General features: G+C 42.8%; 1 protein-coding gene across 3 annotated transcripts in view; it reads right to left on the reverse strand.

Annotated features, from left to right (window-relative positions):
* ccser2a (coiled-coil serine-rich protein 2a) overlaps window positions 1-21,539 on the reverse strand; it is an 85,034-nt gene that overhangs the window by 23,002 nt on the left and 40,493 nt on the right. For all 3 annotated transcript variants that reach the window (XM_080448705.1, XM_080448706.1, XM_080448707.1), the window contains exons 4-8: window positions 16,756-16,855; window positions 12,119-12,230; window positions 10,805-10,994; window positions 4,178-4,243; window positions 3,914-4,042 (exon numbers count right to left, since the gene is read on the reverse strand). In XM_080448705.1, coding sequence (XP_080304831.1) covers window positions 3,914-4,042; window positions 4,178-4,243; window positions 10,805-10,994; window positions 12,119-12,230; window positions 16,756-16,855 — 597 coding nt within the window. The remainder of the gene's footprint in view (window positions 1-3,913; window positions 4,043-4,177; window positions 4,244-10,804; window positions 10,995-12,118; window positions 12,231-16,755; window positions 16,856-21,539) is intronic.

Raw genomic sequence — 21,539 nt, forward strand, 5'->3', positions numbered from 1 at the left:
GCTCTGTTGTTGACAGCCATGATGAATACTTGAGCACAGCTCTAATGACAAGAATGTATAATCATGCGCAGGCTGCTTCAACAGCTGGCGAAGCGACGTCCAAAACTGCATTCTGTCAACTCAGGCTGACAATTCAGCTACTCTGCCTTTGATAGCTCCGCTTTTCCTCTCTCCCATTATTTCATTTTCTCTGGAAGCTTGGCATTTGTTCCTGGTGTGCACACTCTTCTCCATCACTCCCTCGTTACTCCGTTATCTTGGATTAAGTCAACTGTTGCCTCCCTCTGCTCTCAGAGGTTGTCAGCAATGCGTTCCCATTTGACCATGCAGTATTTTAATACAACCTTGCTTACACTGTGGGGACTGTGGGATGGCCTTTGGGCAAAGACATATCATGAAAATAAATAACCAACCTGTGACACTCCGCATTAAATTTCTCTAAGCTCTATAAATATGGGTCGGAATATACTGTACAGTATATGTCCAACACTAATATAGCTCGAAATAAATACATTTGACTTTTCTACTCTCTCTTAGATCCTCTATTGTTAAAGTTCCAGCACAGTTTCGCAAATATCTCCTGACCGTTTTTCCATGTTGAGGATGGGGTCGGGGGGGGTGGCTGACAGAATCAAGAGCCCTCTGTGGGTGGGCGCTAATTCTAATTGGACGGAGGAAAGGCCCCCAGGCCTTGACATTTGAGCATTTCTAGACACGGAGGGGATTTGAATAATGCCGGCTGGGTACACGGTTGTTTGGTGAATAAGAGAGCTGAGCCACTAATGAATGTTATGAGTGGGGATGGAGCATGGCTAAAAGCCAAGAGAACTGAGGTTACTGGTAAGCGGGCAGCCGTGAGCGAGTGGCCGCAATGCAGACCACAGGGCATGTAGGAGTATGACGAAATACTACAGAGTAGGAACCGAACTCCCACACGAGTTTCGCAAAGTATATACGTTGCTGATGAGCATCAGACAGTGAAGCGTTACCCTCGGAGTGATCATAGCTAATGTGTTGTAATAGGACTCACCATTCCCTCGCGACCCTTTCCCTGTTGCAATTGATGCCAAAGAGCACATACTGTACAGTATATGGATTCCTTTCTGGAAAGTGCTTTGTCTTGCCCTCGCTCGCTCTGTGTTTTTCAAAGATCTGATAAGCTCAGGATTCGGTGTAAACAAAGATAACTAGAGACAGCGGTTATGTCCAGACATGCTTACCCACCAGGGAAGCAGGGTGCAGGAAAGAGGTAAACCACCAGCAAAGTTGTTTTGTGTATTATATCTTGGAGACTGGACTGTACAACAACTATGTGGTGTAAAAAGTAGTGCTGTGACCGACTCAGAAATGTCTTGGAATTGACAGTTCTATATGACGAGTTAAACAACTAATTTTATATAAATGTCTATAAGACCTTCATAATGCACAATAGTACTTTGGCATGCATTTCAATGGCGATTTAGACAACATTAACATAGTCAAGTTCCATAGTCATATATGAACATTTCTTTGAGCATTAAAATCAATACATCAGGGGGGCACGGTGGCGCAGTCGGTAGCGCTGTCGCCTCACAGCGAGAAGGTCCTGGTTTCAATTACCGCTGGGGACGCTGTGGGCGCTGGGGGCGTGTTCTCTCCTCCGCGTCATCAGTGCACATACCCTAGGTGGGGTTGGCGAAAGGGCCTTTCTGTGTGGAGTTTGCATGTTCTCCCCCCCGTGTCCCCTAGGGTAGGTACCCTCACAAAAAACATGCAGTAATCCTGGTCTCTATACTGCCTCCCCCTGGTCAGCCGGAGCGCCTGATGGAGGGGAAAGGAACTGGTTGGAATAACGTGTTCCCTCCAAGCGCTACGTCCAACCGGGGAAACTACCCCCCGTCAGGTGGTAGATTCATTAATCGACTTTTAATTAAACATGTTTAAATTACTGAACAACGAGCAAATTTTTTTTTTTTGGCTCTATGTCATCCTCTTGCAGTAAGCAAGTGCCATGACTTTTGGATCCCATCTCCAGGAGAGTGGAGAGATTAGATCCCATAGCCTGAGGAGACGGTCACATGCAGTATATCCAACAACCAAACAAGCTTTCAATTCATACGTCAATCATTGCGAAAAAAATAAAAAATAAAAAATAATAATAAATCCACAAAGGGTCTACTTGAGTACACTGTCCATGATGACCATGATGGGCACATACATTGCACATTGTCTACAAAAAACGAAACTAAACTAATCAGCTACATTCAGGGGGCAGTCATACTAGAAACTGAAGCTTATTCTCTTGTTATTTACTCTTGTTGTGAGTGTTTCTGGATGAGAGCATCAGCAAAACGGCTCAAATATATCTACTCTAAATGTGAAAGTAAAGCTCTGTTTGCAGTTGGGAAGCCCTATAGCGCATGCCTATGTCTTCCTATAAAGAAACTTAAATATCTACCATTTGTCATTGAGATGCATGATGTTTCATCCAGATCCATTTGCTCACCAGCAATTGTGAATATCCAGAGGCTCATTAAAGTAGACTTAGCAGAACTAACTTGCGTACAGCACTGGCGAGTCGACAATCAGGCCTAATTTACAGTATGAATCATGAGCATATGGAAAGGGTGGGGGGGTCAGGGGTAGCCTGGTAAACCCTCCCTCCGGAAATCTCATTTCTATTTGATTCCAGGAGTGAGTCTGGCCTGATCGCCCATTCTGCAATATTGGCTGCGGGCTGGAGTTGGGCGGGAGTAATACAGTTGACTGACAACCCCTTCAGCCAATGATAATTTTTTCCCCTTCAGCCAATCAGCAGTTCACCAGTCTAATGTGACGCAACGGGACTTTTGAGACGTTCATGCCCAAAATGGGTTGCCTTATTCGGATACATGGGTGTCACTGCCCACCCCTACCGGTTCTCTAAATTTTTATTTTTAAATAGGCTTTGTCATGATTAATTGACCACATATATGAAGTTAAACAAGTAAATTCTATCCAAACGATATCTTATAAGTAAATTCCGTGCCTCAAAATAGAAGTTAGAGAGCTTTTTGAAGTAAAAAAATAGCGGAGAATATAGCGGACAAGAAAAAGATGGCTGCCGTTCGTGTTTTGGGCTCACTCGAACTCGCCACCTGATTGGCCAACTGTCGCTGTCAATCACAGAACGATGTGCGACGACGCTGATAGGCTCGGTTAGCTGGTAATTTCACTAGAAACCCCCACAATGGGCTATCAGGCCAGACTCACTCCTGGAATCAAATAGAAATGAGATTTCCGGAGGGAGGGTTTACCAGGCTAGGGCAGGGGGTGGGTTAGTCTTTCAGCAATTGGACAATCACTTTTTTCCAAGTGAGTGGGCAGTAGCTGTCCATTCGTTTTTTTGTTTTTTTTGTCTTTTTGCTTTACTGAGATTAACAGTAGAAAAAATTTTAGATGGAGATAACAAGGAGGACACAAAGTTATAGAACCATACCGGTGGTGTGGCATGTTTAGCCAAACCGAATATGACCCACAGTATACAGCGATTTTGTAACCCTTTTTCACCCGGTGCCAATTTCCTAAGTGATCCTGGGCACTACACTCCCCCCCAGCCTAGGGAGCCCAGGGCCGAGCCAACTGACCTTCTTGTCACCTGACAAGGGTATTAACTACCCTATAAGACACGGGGAGAACATGCAAACTCCACACAGAGTAGGATGTTTAACCAACACTGAGTCCGTTATTCAGGTAAGTTCTAGAACATTTTAATGACATTGGAGAAAATATAAACAAACAATGACTGATGCTGATATGGTCCTTTAAGCAAAGCGATTTGATTCTAGGGCAGTTCCAGAGTACAGGCCCTAACAGCTACACGGCACATTCACATTCAGTACACTTTGTACAGTTCATACAGTTGACCTGTTGTGATCTGTGTTGTGTGACTCACTGCTTGCTCCGGTTGTGGTGGTTGTTGTTGCTGTAGCTGTTTACACTGCAGCGTGAGCTGGGCAATGGTCTTGTCTCGACTCCTTAGCTCATCTCTGAGCACTCGCACCTCCTTCATCAACTCCTCCAGCTGTAAAACACCCATGCACGTACACACACAAACACATCCAGACAGAGGTCAGTGTCTGACTTGGAGAAACGAAAGAACATCTGTTCCATCAATCACCATATCAACTGTACCAACTGTAAAGGGGTTTTATTTCACCTGTAATGCTGCGGTGTTGTCTTCACTTTCCTCAGCAGCATCTGCTGGCAAGTCTGTATCCTCCAGCTGGAAGGACACACACACACACACACACACACACACACACACAGTAAATGTATTCACGTTAGGTCAGCATCAAAAGCAATATTTCATTGTAGTCACTTTTGGACACTTCAAAAGGAATTCAAGAACTCTTGAACTCCCTACAGCCGAGGAGAGAGATCGATCGTTGAATACTAAAAAACGAAAACAAACATGCATTTCGTTTATCTATTCTCGCACGAAATATGTCCACTAATACAACTACCGTAGTGTGTAATCCCCCCCACCCGGGCTGCAGATTTGACAAATCCATTCCAACATTTTGCCTCTGTGTTCCGATCAGCATTTCTAAACATGCTGGCATGTACTTTAGCAATTAGGATTCAACAAGACCAGAGGCTAATTTTACAGCAACTGCTTTGAGCTTTTTTTTTTAAGTTTTTGAGGCTAACCTCAATAAAGAACAATGCAACTGTACTAATGGGCCAACTGAAATCCCTCTTGAGGCTATGCTGCCAAAACGTTTGACTAATTATAGCCAGCAAAATGAATGAATCTGCAGGAAAATGCTATAGCTAATATCACTTTTTAGGGGGTACTGAGTAAATCGAGCATTTCAGATCATCTGGCTTTATTTGTGCATGTATGTATGTATGTATGTATGTATGTATGTATGTATGTATGTATGTATGTATGTATGTATGTATGTATGTGTGTGTGTGTGTGTGTGTGTGTATGTGTGTGTATGTGTGTGTGTGTGTGTGTGTGTGTGTGTGTGTGTGTGTGTGTGTGTGCGTGCGCGCTACTTTGTAGAAAGAAAATGCCTAGAAAGTGAGTACATATTGTAAGGGTAATGGGTGATTTATACTTAGGTTAGGTGCCACACCAAAAATATCAGATCAACAAGTTCACAACGCATCATAGCACAACGTGTTGTGAACTTGTATATAGCTCAGCTATTTTCGGTCCATGGCACCGGCGTGCAACTAAGTATATATCAGGCATTAGGTTTGGTTTATATAGGAGTTGAGGGCAGCTTAGGGTAAAGGTTACGGTTACATGATATTTCAGGTTAACGTTAGGTAAGGTGTTCAAGGAATGAACATAGTGAGTGTACATTTGTATAGCATGGGTGTATGGTATGTGCGTGCATGTATGAGTGTGTCCACAAGTGAGTGGGTGTGTGTTCCTCTGAGAGCGAGAGTGAGTGCACTTTCATTCTAGCCACTGACATTTGCAAACTATCTACCCCCCCCCCCCCCCACACACACACACACACACACACACACACACATTCCCCCTCTCCTTCGTTCTAAATGGGTCTTTGCCACTGACAGAGATAGATCTATTAAGTGATTAGCCCCTATAGTGAACACACACACACACACATACAATAGGGAGCACAGCGAGCTCAATCCTGTAATAACATGGGGGGAGAAACTGACATCAGACTAGCATGGAAGATTAAAGATGCTCATCAAAGGCTCACCTGCAATTGTCATCTCCCATCTTCCTGCCTCTCTCTCTCTCTCTCTCACTCTCGCTCTCACTCACACACACACACACTGTATATACGTGTATACAGTATACAGTAAATCAAAATTCAGTTGAAGCCACAAGCCCATTTCCACCGAGAGCCTCCCATTACAGACTTTTGTGTGTGTGTGTGCGTGTGTGTGTGCGCGCGTGTGTATGATTGCACGAGTGTGTACAAGGGCTTGTGTGCAAGAAGTGTGTGTGAGAGGAAGTGTGAGGGTTGGAGGGGTCGGTGAGGAAGAAAGTGATGAGAGCGAGTAGCTGTGACACGGCAGACGAAAGAAATCCAATAAACCATATTATATCCATGTCTCTTCTTTCACAGCGCCATAGAGCTGGGTCACAAAGGAGGAAAGTCTAACTGGCCAAAGTGCACAGGTGCTCTGAACGACTGCCTGACTCTCCTGTGTGTGTGTGTTCCATCCATCCATCCCCAAGGAAGCACTTGGCTTAAGTTTGCTTAACCACTTTAAGCCCCATTAAAAAAAAAATATATATATATATAGATAGCTGACCACGAGTTGCGATGCGTTGTGAGCCTGTAGACTTCTATAGGTCACATCACCCTATAATGGCATGCTCAAAATAGGGACACCAGGTTAAAAATGTGATTTTTCAAAGGGCCACCACTTACAGAGATGTAATTGGACTCATGCCATGGCAAATATACCACTCAGATTCTGCAATTTAGCTGAGGAAAAAGTGTGTTAATGCACTGTGAAGAAGTCCGTCAATTCAAGTTATAACCACACTTGGGGGGGGATAAATGCATTATGCCTTACATATTGTCTGCAACAACGGCTCCTAGTTACCCACTGATCACACAAACAATGCACTGACGTAAAGAGCTGCTTGATGACAATCATCTACACTTCCCAGTAAGAACTGTGAAGCTTATTAGGACGTGGCACTGCAGGAGTGGAACCGTCTATAAGAGGGTTGGTCTTGTCTGTCTGTCTGTCTGTCTGTTTTTTATAATGGAAATCAAAGAGGCTTTGATACATCACAGATATGTCATAGAAGACTGATGTCATAACTGACTGACATCACATTTTATGTGGCTGGCCCGCTTGCCCTAACCTGACTCTGTCAAATGGAAGAAGCTTGCGACACACATTTTGTTTCACAGCCTACTTCCATCTGAGACTCCTGAAGCAGAATCGATGACAGACGGCATTTTCATTTTTTCAAGCTACTTGGCAGGTGATTGGATGATCCCGCCCCTAGCAGCCGCTGATTGGTTCTAACACGCAGCGGACCGGGCAGTATTACTCCCTGAGCAATCCCAGACCTCCTTCCTGAAATCAAATGCAAATGCAGATTTCTGGAGGGAGGGGGGTTTACCAGGCTACGCTTGCCCAGCGCATACTCCCTTTTTCCCCTTCTTCCATGTTTGGGGACGGTAACGTGGTGGGGCTCCTCGTTTCGTCTCGCATGCGCGGTAGTGTCACCTCTGTGTGCAACCTGTGCGCAAGCTTATGAGTTGAGCCCATTGGTTGAAACCGTTTTTTGCTCGTTCGTGTATCTGACCCCAGCTGAGGTAAGCTGCACTTCCAGAGTCGGCCACCAGGAGAGTCGAGCTTCACTCGAAAAATAATTAATTCTTAATTTTTTATTGTGTACTTTTGTTGCTGTTTTTACTTTAATGTTTTACTTTAATGCTAATAAGGTTCAGACCTGTGGTTGTAGCTGGCCGCGGGGACTGGCCATCTTGTTGCCAGGACGACAACAAAATGAGAAACTGTAGTGTTACCTCCTCTTGAGCAGTAATCACTGCTTCGCTCTGTTTGAACGTGCAGACATTTTATTTGTCAGGTAATCAGACAGAATAATTGTATTTTAAGTTACGTTTGACCTATATGTCCTTTCAGTCCCACATAAAACAAATTTCAAGAACTGTCTTTTTTCACCTGCGTAATATTGAAAAAGTTAGGCACATTCTGTCTCAAAATGATGCAGAAAAACTTGTTCACGCATTTGTTACTTCTAGGCTGGACTATTGCAACGCTTTATTATCAGGCTGCCCAAGTAAGTCCCTAAATAACCTGCAGCTAGTCCAGAATGCCGCTGCGCGCATACTGACAGGAACCAGAAGAAGAGATCATATCACTCCTTCACTGGCCTCTTTGCACTGGCTCCCGGTTAAATACAGAATAGAGTTTAAGGTTCTCCTCCTCACATACAAGGCTCTCAATGGACAGGCACCAGTGTATCTCAAAGAACTCATCGAGCCCTATAAACCAGCCAGAACACCATTGTCCACAGTATGAAAAAATGCTTACGGCTCCAGGAAACCCCCAAAAAGTTAGAACAGGAGGCAGAGCATTTAAGTTTCAGGCACCTCAGCTGTGGAACCTTCTCCCAGTCTCAGTCCGTGAAGCAGACACACTCTGTATATTTAAGACTAGATTAAAAACCTTTCTTTATGATAAAGCCTATAGCCGAAGTGTATAGATGTAGACAGATGCCAGGTGATTGTTGACCTACATTGTGATTTTAATTGTATAGTGTTTCTCAGTACTCAGTCACCCTGTAGTCATCCTCTCTCCCCTCTCCCTCCCCACCCCCCCCCCCCCCTTCTCTCCTCTCTCCTCTCGTCCTCCCTTTTGGTTGTGTGGGTTTGTGTCCCACTGGTGCAATTGTAATTTACACTGTACGGATTCACGCACATGTGACTGGCTGCTAATTTAAGTTAAATGATTAATAAATATTAAACCACTAATTTGACACCAAGGTCACTTGACTTGAAACAATAACTTTTGTTAGCTTTTCCAGTGCTCTAACCACTTAAGCCTGATTTATACAAATCTAAAAGCGCACAACGTGCCACGATGTGTTGCCGGTGTACAACAGCGTATAAATGGATAGGCCTAATAATGACACTAACAATCCAAAGGTCCACAATGGAAATAAGCTTTTGAGCTTCATTGGGTTTTATCCCTTTGACAGATACATACAAATATAATATCAGTCAATCAATTGATTGATTGATTGAATATTTTATTAGGCAAAAAAAATAAAACAGCACAGTTACATTTAAAATACTTTGTCTAACAGGTCCGTTCATAAAAGTCCTTGCGGACTTGTTTCCAATGAGGGCCTTGGTATTCAATTCATAGGCATATATAGTGGCACCACAGTTCAAATATCATTACAAAATAAACAGCAAAAAAAATTAACACTATGTACAACAAAGAAATAAAAAAGAGGGGGGAAAAAATATGTACAAGAACAGGGGGGGGGGTCTGCTGTCTAACGGGAAAATGGTACTACCTCCTCCTTTGGCCTCCTGAAAGGTGATTTTTTAAGGCTCTTTTAAATGAGCCCAGTGAACTGCATTTTTTGAGGGATGGAGTTAGACTATTCCAATCCTGGGTGGCAGTGCTGTAGAAGGAGAATTTGCCCATGTTTGATTTATGGGTGGGTGGTACCAAATTGTTGGCAAATTGTTGGTACCAAACCGTGGCACTGTTCTGTCTAGCCCCTAATTATATGCTGGACAAGAGAGCATTTTGCTGCAGTACTCTGCTCATGCTCCATACACAACAGAACATTACTACAGTTATTCTGCAGCTTTGACATGAGATAAACTACTAGACCACAACAGCCAGAGAATAGCTGCACAATGCCGAGATCATAGTTGGCACTAGACAGTTAAAAGGAGTTATGTACGTATACTCATCATGACACTGCTTATAGATGATGGTATGAACAATAAGTACCACATGCGACTGTGTGTGCGTGTGTATGCGCGTGTGTATGCGCGTGTGTATGCGCGTGCTCGCATGCGTGCGTGTGTCCATGTGTGTATATCCTCTAACAAACCAACGGTATAAGCATGGAAGCTTGGACATCCAGGTCACATGACCTAAACATTGTAGTTGTCATTTTCCCAAAGGATGCCAACATTGACCGGTGGAAAAAACTAAAACAACCTCTACTTTAACCCATTAAGACCGGGGACGCATCTGCGTCTCATTTTAAGATTTCTTTGGGCTATTCAAAAATAGCAGATCTACAAGCTCATAGCGCGGCACCGAGTGCCGCGCTACGAGCTTGTAGATCTGCTATTTTTGAAAAATATTGAAAAAATATTTTCCAGATTTTTTTAAAAAAACTGTTGAGATTTAGATTTTTTAAAGAATCGCCTCAGGTTTTAATGGGTTAAAGACTGATCGATTATGGACCCGCTATTATGGGAATTCAGCTGGGCTGGTGCCATACACAAATACCCACTGACTAATTAACAGAAAGCAACAATGGCAATTGACCATATTCACGCAGCTGCCATTTTGCTCTTACCTTCTATCCCAACAGCCATGTGAATATGGTCCATTGAGACGACCTTATATTAATAACTCATGCCAAACCCATACCATACCCAAACATAATCAATCACGCTAACAATGACTGATCTTAACTAAAAATGTATTAACTGACACTAAACATAACCACACTCACAATGCCTAACTGTAACTAAAATGTATGAATAACTCACACCAAACACATACCTAAACCTAACCACACTAGCAATACCTAACTACCTAAAATGTATTTGTTAAACCACACCAAACATACCGGTACCTAAAAGTAACCACATTAGCAATACCTAACCTTGTATTAATAACCCACATCAAACCCACAGCTAAACTTAACCAACTGCAAGCTGTAACCATTTAATTGGTAGGAGGTACAGAATGTGCCAAAGAATGCAGAGGGGCCAATGACTTTAAATCAATGACTAAGGGTCAAGAAAGTGTACACATGGCTGCAAAATGCGGTATCATCATGAGGACATAGAACAGAACATCCTATAACTTGATTTTATGATAAAACAAACAAGAATATTATGTGCAGGTGACAAGTGCTCAGTTGAGTAGCCTCTTGGAGCAGTTTAGCATCATCTTCAGGAGTGGACAAGGTCTAATTTCTTTGACAACCACGGGACCACGGGGTTCATGTTCTAGAAGCGTCTGTGTGTGTGTGTGTGTGTGTGTGTGTGTGTATGTGTGTGTGTGTGTGTGTGTCTCTGTACATGCCGTGTCTAACCTGAAGTAAAGTCTTGAGTCTGAGCAGCTGGTTCTTGAGCGAGCCGCAGTCCTGGGCCATGTGTTTGAGTGTGAGCTCATCCAGCAGCCCTGAGTGATCGTCCTGCCTCCCTACAGTGGGGAGGGACCGGGGAGGGCCCTTAAATGAGCCCGGAACCCCAACTCCATCATACTGCTGATAGACTGGGGCCCTGAAACAAAGACACAGATCAATAGATACAAAGACTAAAATAGATTCAATAGATATATTCAATAGAGTCGGCAGACAGACAGACAGACAGACAGACCCTTTCCATTAACACCAATGTTTTTTACTTGTCACAAATCTAAAATCTTATTTCAATGGTGCCCTAATAAACGTGTCATTTCCAGAAGGGAACATGAGGTCAAAGCACTATTAACACATTTCATAAGCCTTGTGATTTACTATTATTATTACCCCTAGGCTGCTGACCCTGAATGACTGGGATTGTAGCCTTGAGGCGCATTGAAAAAGACCAATGAAAAAGCAACATAATAAACCATGGTAATAGTCCAATTACTCGCAATCGTTTTGGACAATCACAGATGAGCAGGCAGATATGTGCAGATCTTGACTTAAACAGAAAAATAAAAATCGCTTCAATCTGTTTGTGATGAAAGAGACACATCAATGCCACCTTTGGCTTTTCAGCGGTTGAATGAAGCGCATTGTGCTGGCACTTCTCAGAAAACACAGTCATTCTGGTTGAAGATTCACATCTATATGCAAAGTAGGAGAAGAAGTAGAAGAGAGCTTGTTCTGAAAAATGTAATCTGTTTGAATGTCTGGTTCATCATTTTTTTGTTTTGTTACTGCGTTGGTTGTCAATAGCACACACAGCACGTAAATCTCAGAGGAAAGAAGTGTTCCTTTGAAATGTCAGCCAGGATTCATGATCCATGCCATCAAGCTATACGAACAGTTACCATTGATGCTTCCGAGTTGCTGATGGAAGTCCAGCTTTTCAATGCAACTCTTGTGAACTTTTCCTGCACTCTTTCTCTTGCTTCCAAAAGGAGCCGCTTGTAAAATTATTGAGTAGCATTATGTGGTAAAACTTCAGCATTATTCCTTAATAAACCTGTTTACTTATCATCGACACACAATAACACTGCATTTGCCCGGTGTCAGATGTCAGAATGTTAGGAATAAGGATAATACATGGTCGGAACAATGTTAAAACTGCAAAGACATTTTTACAACAGGAATCAGGCATGTACCCACTGCAGTATAAAAATATGATGAAAGGCTGTGAGAGGAAGAAACCCCTTGTTGAAAAGCGGGTAGACCAACCTGTTGTCGTTGTGGAAGTGGTCTGCTCCGTTCCAGCGATGCTGTTTCCTCCTCCAGTGACCCTGCCGCCCAGCCCTCTCCGAGCGCTCCAAGTGGGCCATACCGTCAGTGTCTATATGGGGAGACAGTCAACCAGGGTTAATGAGTGTGTGTGTGTGCGTGTGCGTGTGCGTGCGTGCGTGTGTGTGTGTGTGTGTGTGTGTGTGTGTGGGGGTGTGTGTGGGGGTGTGTGTGGGGGTGTGCGTTTGTGCATTGGCAGTTGTATTGAGAGCCAGAGAGAGTGTCGACTTCTATATGTAGAACGTAAACAGATTCCCTCGTGCTCTGCCAAATGTACATAAACATGCCCCGCCTTGACTTCCAGGCCTATGGTTGGCGGTACAACCAGTATGTTACAACAAGTTGTCTTTGCTTTCATTTGTCAAACATAAACATGATGACTGAGGCCAAACCATAACCACTTAAAACCCTATATCTAAGTTGACGGGGGTCCCCCAGGGTTATGTACCGATCTACAAGCTCACAATGCATCGCGTTAACTTGCAACACGTTGTACGTTGTTACATCTGCTATTTTCACTGAATGTTCGCCTATTATCACATGCCCAGAATATGGACGCTATAGGGTTCATGCGGTTAATGTTTGGGGGAGTCACAATTTGCCTAACTTTCTTACTGTTTCTGTATGTTTCTCTCTCTCTCTCTCTCTCATGCCATCTATAACACTTGAAAAATTGACAGCTGTAGGTCAATTCACTACTCTGTGTGGTAATGAATAATTCAGTGCATATTTCACACACCAAATGCATTCATTTCACCAGGTTATATACATATAAATCATGATCTGACATATCTCACTATCCATTTCTCTCAATCCTATACGTGCTCACCCACACACGCACACACACACTCACTCTGTGACAGGGCATTTCATTTCCAAGGAGGGGAAAAGGACAGCAGTATTTGGCAACACTCAATGCCATATAGCAGTGAAATGAACCATGACCGCAACAAAATTGACAACTAACAGAGCGCGACCCTCAGGAAATCAAAAGGACCCTTGACTTTCCATCAGCATGACGCAGTCTTTGTTCTCCTCAGACAGAGAGAGACAGAGAGCGAGAGTGAGAGAAAGAGACAGGGAGAAAGACAAGATGCCACAGTGTTGAGGTATTCAGCGGTTCAGTTAAACAAATACCGTACCCTGAGTGTCGCCACATAGCACTGGAGCAGACAGCGCGCTCCCAACCGGCCCGTTACATTCCACCAAACTCCCTGATCCCTCGTAAAAAAAAAGAGACTGCTGTCAAAAGTATAACTGAAAGAAGACAAGAGGAATAATAATCCAAATGAAAATAATAATAAAATAATATAAAGCACCGAAAAGTTTGAAAAAGTTAGAAACGTGAGAGGGAAAACGTCTTGTCCAGTCAGCTGGTGAAGACTTAAAGGGCCAGGAGAGAGAAAGAGAGAGAGAGATAGGGGGAGAGTCAGTCAACCCAGCTCCCCGCCCTGCTTGGCCCTGGGTTTGTTGACAGGCCTGTTTTTCTGGGAACTCCCTGGGAACCAGAGCCGGTGGTGAGGGAGAGCGAGATGGGCTGAGAGGACTGGCGAAGGCGAGGAGGGTGAAGGGGGAGGGGGCTGGGGCCTCTGTCGTGTCACGGGACACGGCAGCCTGGACCCGGCAGCCTTCTATCCCCGGTTCTCTCTTCCTGCTTGCTGGCAGAGCCAGGGTGTTCATGGGAAGGAAGGAGGGTCTAAGGTTGTCTCCCCTCCTCTCTGGGCCTGTCCTGTGGGTTGAGTCTGACTAGCCTGCTCTCTCTCTCTCTCTCTCTCTCTCTCTCTCTCTCTCTCTCTCTCTCTCTCTCTCTCTCTCTCTCTCTCTCTCCCTCTCTCTCCCCCTCCCTCCTTAGCCAGACCTCGAGCCATGTCACACAGCTATAAATACAGCCTCCTTCCAAAAAAGGCTTAGGGAGGGACATGGGTCAGATTCACATTCCTTGGAAGTGAACATTCCAGTCTCCTTCTCTCTGACACGAGCAATGACACACGCTAGCATCACGTCAGTAGCAAGGAAACAAAGACAGCACTGTTTACACAGACACAACCAGCAAATAAATAATGTAATGTGTATGTGCGTGTGCATGTGAGAAACCATTTGCTTCCAGTGGATTTTGTGCTCATAACTCGAGCCTTGTCTGCAAGCTGAGAGGTTGCAAATTAAATCAGTGCATAAACTACGTTACCCATGTATGCCACTTTCACAATGGTAGAGCGGAAACTCTGCTTCCCAGAATCCATTATAATGTCAGGTAAGGTCAGTAGACCTTAATCACTGTTATTTCTTAACATCCCCGCCCTCTCTCTCACACACACACCTACCTACATGAACACACGCAAAAACACCATACACGCGCGCGCGCACACACACACACACACACACACACAACCAGTGCACGTAATCAACGTAGATATTCAGGACAATCACGAAGAAGCCACACTTGGGGCCTTCCTCATCTGTGAGCTGTGTCAATGTATCCAGCACACAGACGACATGGAGAATGAAATCGATGAGCTGCTGCAGGAATTTGAGGACAAAAGCAACAGGCCTTTCCTCCATACTGTCTGCTTCTACTGATGGCCCAGACAAGTTTTGCAATAAAAACATGCCCCTGCGCAACACAAACATTAGTACACACACACGTACACACACACACACACACACACACACACACACACACACACACACACACACACACACACACACACACACACACACACACACACACACACACACACACACACACACACACACACACACACACACACCAAGGATTTATAAGATAAGTCATTTTATCCTTTTAGCAAATCTTACAGATAGATCCTCAATAGCCTCATCAGCACTAATCACAAAGTGTGATGTGGTAATGGCTGGTTTTACAATACATAAAAAGGACACCAGCCATGCTAGTTCAATGACAAAAGCGTATTACATTTCCACAGTGGAATGGCACTTAAGTCTAGAGAAAATGGCAGTGTTGTGAGCTTGAATGCTAACGATAAAAAGACACATTGTTTAATTGACAACACAACCAGAACAAGTGCAAGGTCGGAATATGTGACAATGTAACATTGTCAGCCCAAAACTGGTAAGGAGATATCAAACCTGCCATCTAAAAACATCCTTAGCCATCTGTCTACAAGTACACAACACATCTAACATCTAAAAAGTATTTGAGTGTGTGTGTGTGTGTGTGTGTGTGTGTGTGTGTGTGTGTGTGTGTGTGTGTGTGTGTGTGTGTGTGTGTGTGTGTGTGTGTGTGTGTGTGTGTGTGTGTGTGTGTGTGTGTGTGTGTGTGTGTGTGTGTGTGTGTGTGGGTGTGTGTGTGTGTTCATGCATGTGTCCATGTGTACAGTGTATGTACAGATGTCTCCACTTGACCGTGGCCGGTTCATGCCACTGTTATGAAGGATAAATAGTCATGTCCAACAGAATGCTAAAAGAGAAATGACTGTGTGTCCGGACTCTCTATTAATCTATTTCACTTTGAGTTTATAATAATGGAAGTAATTGAGGCTCTGATTGGGCTGAAACCCTTGCCCAGTCATACATCAATATGTCACAGAAGACTGACGTCCTAGACTGGCCACATGAAGTCCAAGATCCACATGGGAGCTACGTCATCATTAGACCATACAGTGTTCCTTGATCTAGCACCCATTGGACTATACACAGTGATATTATAAAACTATTAACGTATCCAGTCACACAGTGGATGATTTTCCTGCATTTGGCAGCTGCCAACCGTCTTGCTTTTAGCCTGGATTATGTGTTTTGCACATATTTGCCTAATAGTTAGATAGTTTGTTCTTGTCCTGTTTGTGATTGTGGTTATATGATATGATGCATACACCACTTCTTTTATATGAACGCACTCATAGCTAGAGTGAGTGTAGTGAGGCCAGTCGAGCGAGAGAGAGAGAGAGAGAGAGAGATTGTTTTATCCAAACAATCAGACCTACTTGTAAAACATATCTTGTCTCTGGGCCCGCACTACTGAATAGGAGAATGGGTGAGAGAGGTGAATACGTACTGTGTATATATAATAACAACTGGTAAAAATACTTGTCCAATTTAGCTGTAGCACTGCCATTCACAACTAGCTGTGTGGCAGTGATGGTGCTGTAATGTCATAAGTCATCCGCAAAAATATTAAATAAGCAAGGCCGCATGATATGCACAGAGGTGTCCATTAAAAGATTTTAATGGATGATGCAAAGGCAACGATACACCCGAGGCAAGGCAGAAATTCCATTTATTCAAGCCTCTATATGCCACAGAAAGGCTGTGGCAGGAAATGTAATGCTCAAGACTTGCTAATGCATTAATTTACAATAATGATCAAACAGTTTTGCTGGAGGTGTCCGATTATACGAAAAATAATGGTACCCTCCAGCCAATCAGGATCAAGCATTTGCCATGGCCGTGGTGTAACTTCTGTATGAGGGAGCTGAATTTAAAACAGGTCCTCTGTTATTATGTACCGCACCTGTGTGTGTGACATAGAATTAAAAGTATTTCTGTGTGTATGTAATGTGTGTGTGTGTGACTGTGTGTGTGCGTGCGTGTACACTGACTGAGGTGCAGCGAGCTGTCCTCTGGCAAATCCACGTCTAACATGAGGTCATCATCGTCCAGCTCCTCGGGCCCAGGGGGGTCCAGGTTGTTCAGGATGTCCTGGAGAGAAGCCACACACATCAAAAGGAAGCATTTACTTCAGAAAGCATTGGAAAAGCATCCTAGCTACTGTAGGAATATTATAAACACGTCACCAGTGCATTAGGTCACCACCTTTTCTCTCTCTTATACTGCGTTTACACTGGCAGCTACAAAAGATACAAAGCTACAAAGCGACCCAGCATATCTATCGCTGAGTGGCTGTTGACGTCAAGCGTGCGTCAGACGAGCGAGAAAAATATAAAATGGAAATATAAAGCCTGGGTTAACCCATTCAATCCGGGACCTCATCCGTGTCATTTTAGATTTCTTTGGCTATTCAAAAATAGCAGATCTACAACCTCATGTAAGTGCCGCGCTATGAGTTTGTAGATCTGCTATTTTTGAAAAATATTGTTTTTTTTTGTGAATATTTTATTTTTATTTTTTTAAAGCAAACATTTTAACTCAAATCTTTACTTCTGGGGGTCCCTGGAACTAAATATTTTGAGAGTGGGGTCTGCGGCCAAATATATATAATTTTTGTTGTTTGGTTGCTATATCAGTGGCGCTCCAACTTTTTGTAAAGGACCCCCTAAAATTATATATATTTGGCCCCCCCCCATCTCAAAATGTTTTGTTCCAGGGACCCCCAGAAGCAAATATTGGAGTTAAAAATGTTCAAAGATTTGCACAAATTGTCAAGATGTTAAAAAAATAGCAGATCTACAAGCTCATAGTGCCGCGCTATGAGCTTGTCATCAGTCAAATTATGAATAGCCCAAAGAAATCTAAAATGACAGATGCTTTCCCCGGTCTTAATGGATTAAAAAGAACATGGATATAATGAGTTTACCCCATCACAAGCAGGAATCGTGCGGGGAGAGAAGGTGAGTGGCAACGGTTAAACAACACTTGGTTGTTTTGCAGCTTTGTAGCTGCAGTTGAAGCCAGCTCAACTTGGGAGTGTAGCTTTGTAGATTTTGTAGCAGCTACAAACGTTGGGCATCGCTTTGTATTTTCATGTTGCCGTCTTCCATCGAAAAAAAATATTAATGGCAGCCTGTAGCTTTGTTGCGGCCAGTGTGGACGCAGCATAAGTAACAAAACAAGTACATGACATCTTCACACTTGACTTTCGATGCATATCTAGACATTTCAGCCAAGACACGGCAAAAGAACTTGCATATAGTATTTCTTTTATACATTATATATATATATAAACTTTATTACAGGCTCATGGCCCACAGGGTAGAACAATACATCACTATTAAAAAGAGGAGGAATAAGATTAAACATTGTTTAAACCAATCCCTGCGTAGCACAAAGTTCATATGGATGTGTTACCGATACTAAAGAGCATTCTTTTATGAGCAACATTACGAAAATGTATGAACATTATGAAAACGTTTTTAGCCTCACTAGTGGCGCAGCTGGATGGTGATGTCAGTAGGTCAGCCCTTCCATCTATCCACCACTTTGTTTCCAAACAATATCTCACACACTACTGGCTAGATTGCCACTTGCACATAATTGCCATGACACTTGCCACAGTACATTCATGCTTCCTGTCACACTATTGAGTGACCCCATGAACTTTCCTCTCTAGCACCATCCTCAGGCCAAAACGTCAACTTTGCACACAAGTTATCTCTTAATCTAACTGGCAGATTGCAGGATGAAACCTACTGATTACAGATTAGTGCTTTCCATGAAGCCAGGATTAGTGCTTGCCATGAAGCCCATGTCTATAATGCATTACTTCTATAATGCACACAGACACAGTATGCACCTGGACATTTGCTATTTTGCCTTTTGCACACCCAGCTCTTAAGTAGCACTGCAGTGTATATTTCCATATGTGTATATTGTGTGTAATTATTAATAATAATTTGATGCATTATAGTGTGATTAGAAGTCACTATAAGTGGCCAGATGGTGTTTTAAGCAACATGAAAAAGCATTAAATCTATGCAAAAACAACACACAAAATGTGCTGACTTCACACTAGAATAGATTATAACAGTGATTATAATGCAATTTCAATTATATAATGAAATGTATTGCAATTATGAGAAATATAATGCACTATGATTCTTGCAACAACAAAAATGTCTGAGTGTGCAGCAGTTATGAAGAATTATGATACTTACAAGTCATTATACAAACAATCATAATGTGGTTATAATGCATTATGAGCTGAATAGAAAGTGCTGCGATATTTGCAATGGATTTATGCTTGTGGACAAAATGGTGTGTTTTTTACCATTATTATGGCCATATGCAATACACTGCACTGCATACAACTGCTCGCACATCACAGCTGGAGGGAGAGATGAGAACGGCACAGCTATCATTCAACACACAAAGAGCCAGAGAGTCGACGCATGGTGAAGAAAGATGTATCAAGCACCATAATGCAGTCTGCTATGAAAAGATTGTCTCATTACAGACTCAAAATATGCAGTTATAGTTTGATTACTGGGTTGCTATTTGTCAAATAATTCAAAGCAGACCCGAAAGCAAAGTAGGAATAAATCAATAGTTCAAAGTATTATTTTTCAAGGCAATTTCGTGCTTCAGCAGAAAAATGAAAATAAATTGCCAAGGCTCTGACTAGAGGACACAACCATAAAATTAGCCCTAACTGAATATCTTGTGTTTTTCATACGAATTGAGTGGCACTCAAGGCTCCAGACTTACTTAAAGAAAGAATAATATTAAATAACTTAAATAAAAACAACTTAAGAGGGGATGAAACCCTAGACATATTTTGCAGCTTGTTTTCCAGTTAAGGTTAAAAACTAGAGCAGAGTGTAAACATGGCAGGCTGCATAAGGTCTGGTACACTATGATGTAAGCATCACAGCTGCAGCTAATACAATTAATAATGGGTGTGTTAGATGTAAGCCTCAGGTACTGTTTAATACTGTCTATGCTTGCACATTGGCACACCCATGGCTCTGGGCACACTTATATCTAACACACCCATTATAAACTGTATTAACTGCAGCTGTGCTTTCTAGCCAGCCATGTTTTTACCCGTTTACAGTTTCAACTCGTACAGGGAAACAAACTACAAGATTGGCCTAGGGATTCATACCCCTTTAAAATATACATCTACAGTCCTTCGGCCCTTAGGTGTATCAATCGATGCATCATGTGACTCATCTCTTAGTCAGAAGCTTCCTCTTCTCTCCCGTCTTATTCAACCCTAGTTTTCCGTCTTTCTCCTCCTCCACTCTGAGCCTCTCTTCCCCTGTCCTTTCATATCTTTAAACCTATGCCACTCTCCCCTCCCTCCCTACATCCGTCAAGATCTTATTCACTAGAGCCCGACCAATACAACGGTTTGGCCGATATATGTGCCATTATTGGATTATTTAACTTTTTTGACGAGGCTGTATTATTTACTGTGGATGTCTTTTTACGTGATCGCTCCACCAGCTTACAATGGATTGTTTGTTTGGCATGCTACAGCTTTAGCGGCCTCTTTACTGCTCTCTCTCCATCTCCTCTCATACAGCGAGTCTTTGTTACAGTGCTGTTCCAGGCTAAATGACATTTCACACTGGCAGGACACAGTGGCTTAGAACACTGAGAAGTTCTGGATAATCCACCCCTGGCGGAGTTTGTGTGTGTGTGTGTGTGTGTGTGTGTGTGTGTGTGTGTGTGTGTGTGTGTGTGTGTGTGTGTGTGTGTGTGTGTGTGTGTGTGTGTGTGTGTGTGTGTGTGCTTGTGAGAGAGATGAAATGGATAGGTCAAGTGCAAGTCAGATCAGATACTATTCAAGAAACAAAAGCTAAATCAGAAAACACAAAATTACAATTTCTATTAATACGGTAAAGTGGGGGTGGGTGCCTGGTGGCTTAGCCAATTAGTGCACAGATCATATGCTCCTAGGGCTGGGCAATATATCAATATTATATTGTTATTGTGATTTGTGTGACTTCTAGGTATCATCTCGGATTTGGCATAATTATGTGTTGTCTTTTTTTCTGGGTTTTAAAAGATGCATTACTGTAATAAATGTTATGAATTTACCTGACTGTTCTAGCTGTTCCATTATTTGCCTTTACCCACTTAGTTATTATATAGGCATTACTGATGATTATTTATGAGAAATCTCACTGTATAAATAAAAGTCCAATAGTCATCCACACAATATAGTCACGATATCGATATCAAGGTATTTGGTATATCAGCTCTATAATGCTCCTAGTGAGTGTGAGGACCCTGGTTCGTTTCCAATTCCTGTCTTGTCTCACGTCTCTCACTTTCTGCCCTTTTTCCCCGTCTCTACAAAGACCTATCTGAAATCAAGCATAAAATGGCAAAACTCTAAATCAAACTAGAAGGAGGCACTCAGTAGAGCCCAAATCTCCACCATGGCACACGCCCGTCCTCTGTCCATCTTTCTGTCTGTCTGTCTGTCTGTCTGTCTGGGGCATGTGATGAAAATGTTTTGGGGTTGTGCGCAAGTATGAAAAAGCATGGGGCATGGGGAGGACTGTCATAATAAAGGACTGTCATTACAGTACATCATTAATGTGGAACCAGTAGATAGGCTATATAGAGGCAAATGTTTGGACAGTGAACACATCAAAAAGTAGTGTGGTACAGTATGTTGTCATCACTAAGAAGAACATAATTGTGGGCTCGAGACCACAATATATAGTATATGGGTATCTTTGGCGTGCTTATA

This window comes from Gymnoscopelus braueri, assembly GCF_963280865.1.
Source record: "Gymnoscopelus braueri genome assembly, chromosome: 14".
In the NCBI taxonomy this organism is placed as follows: domain Eukaryota; kingdom Metazoa; phylum Chordata; class Actinopteri; order Myctophiformes; family Myctophidae; genus Gymnoscopelus; species Gymnoscopelus braueri.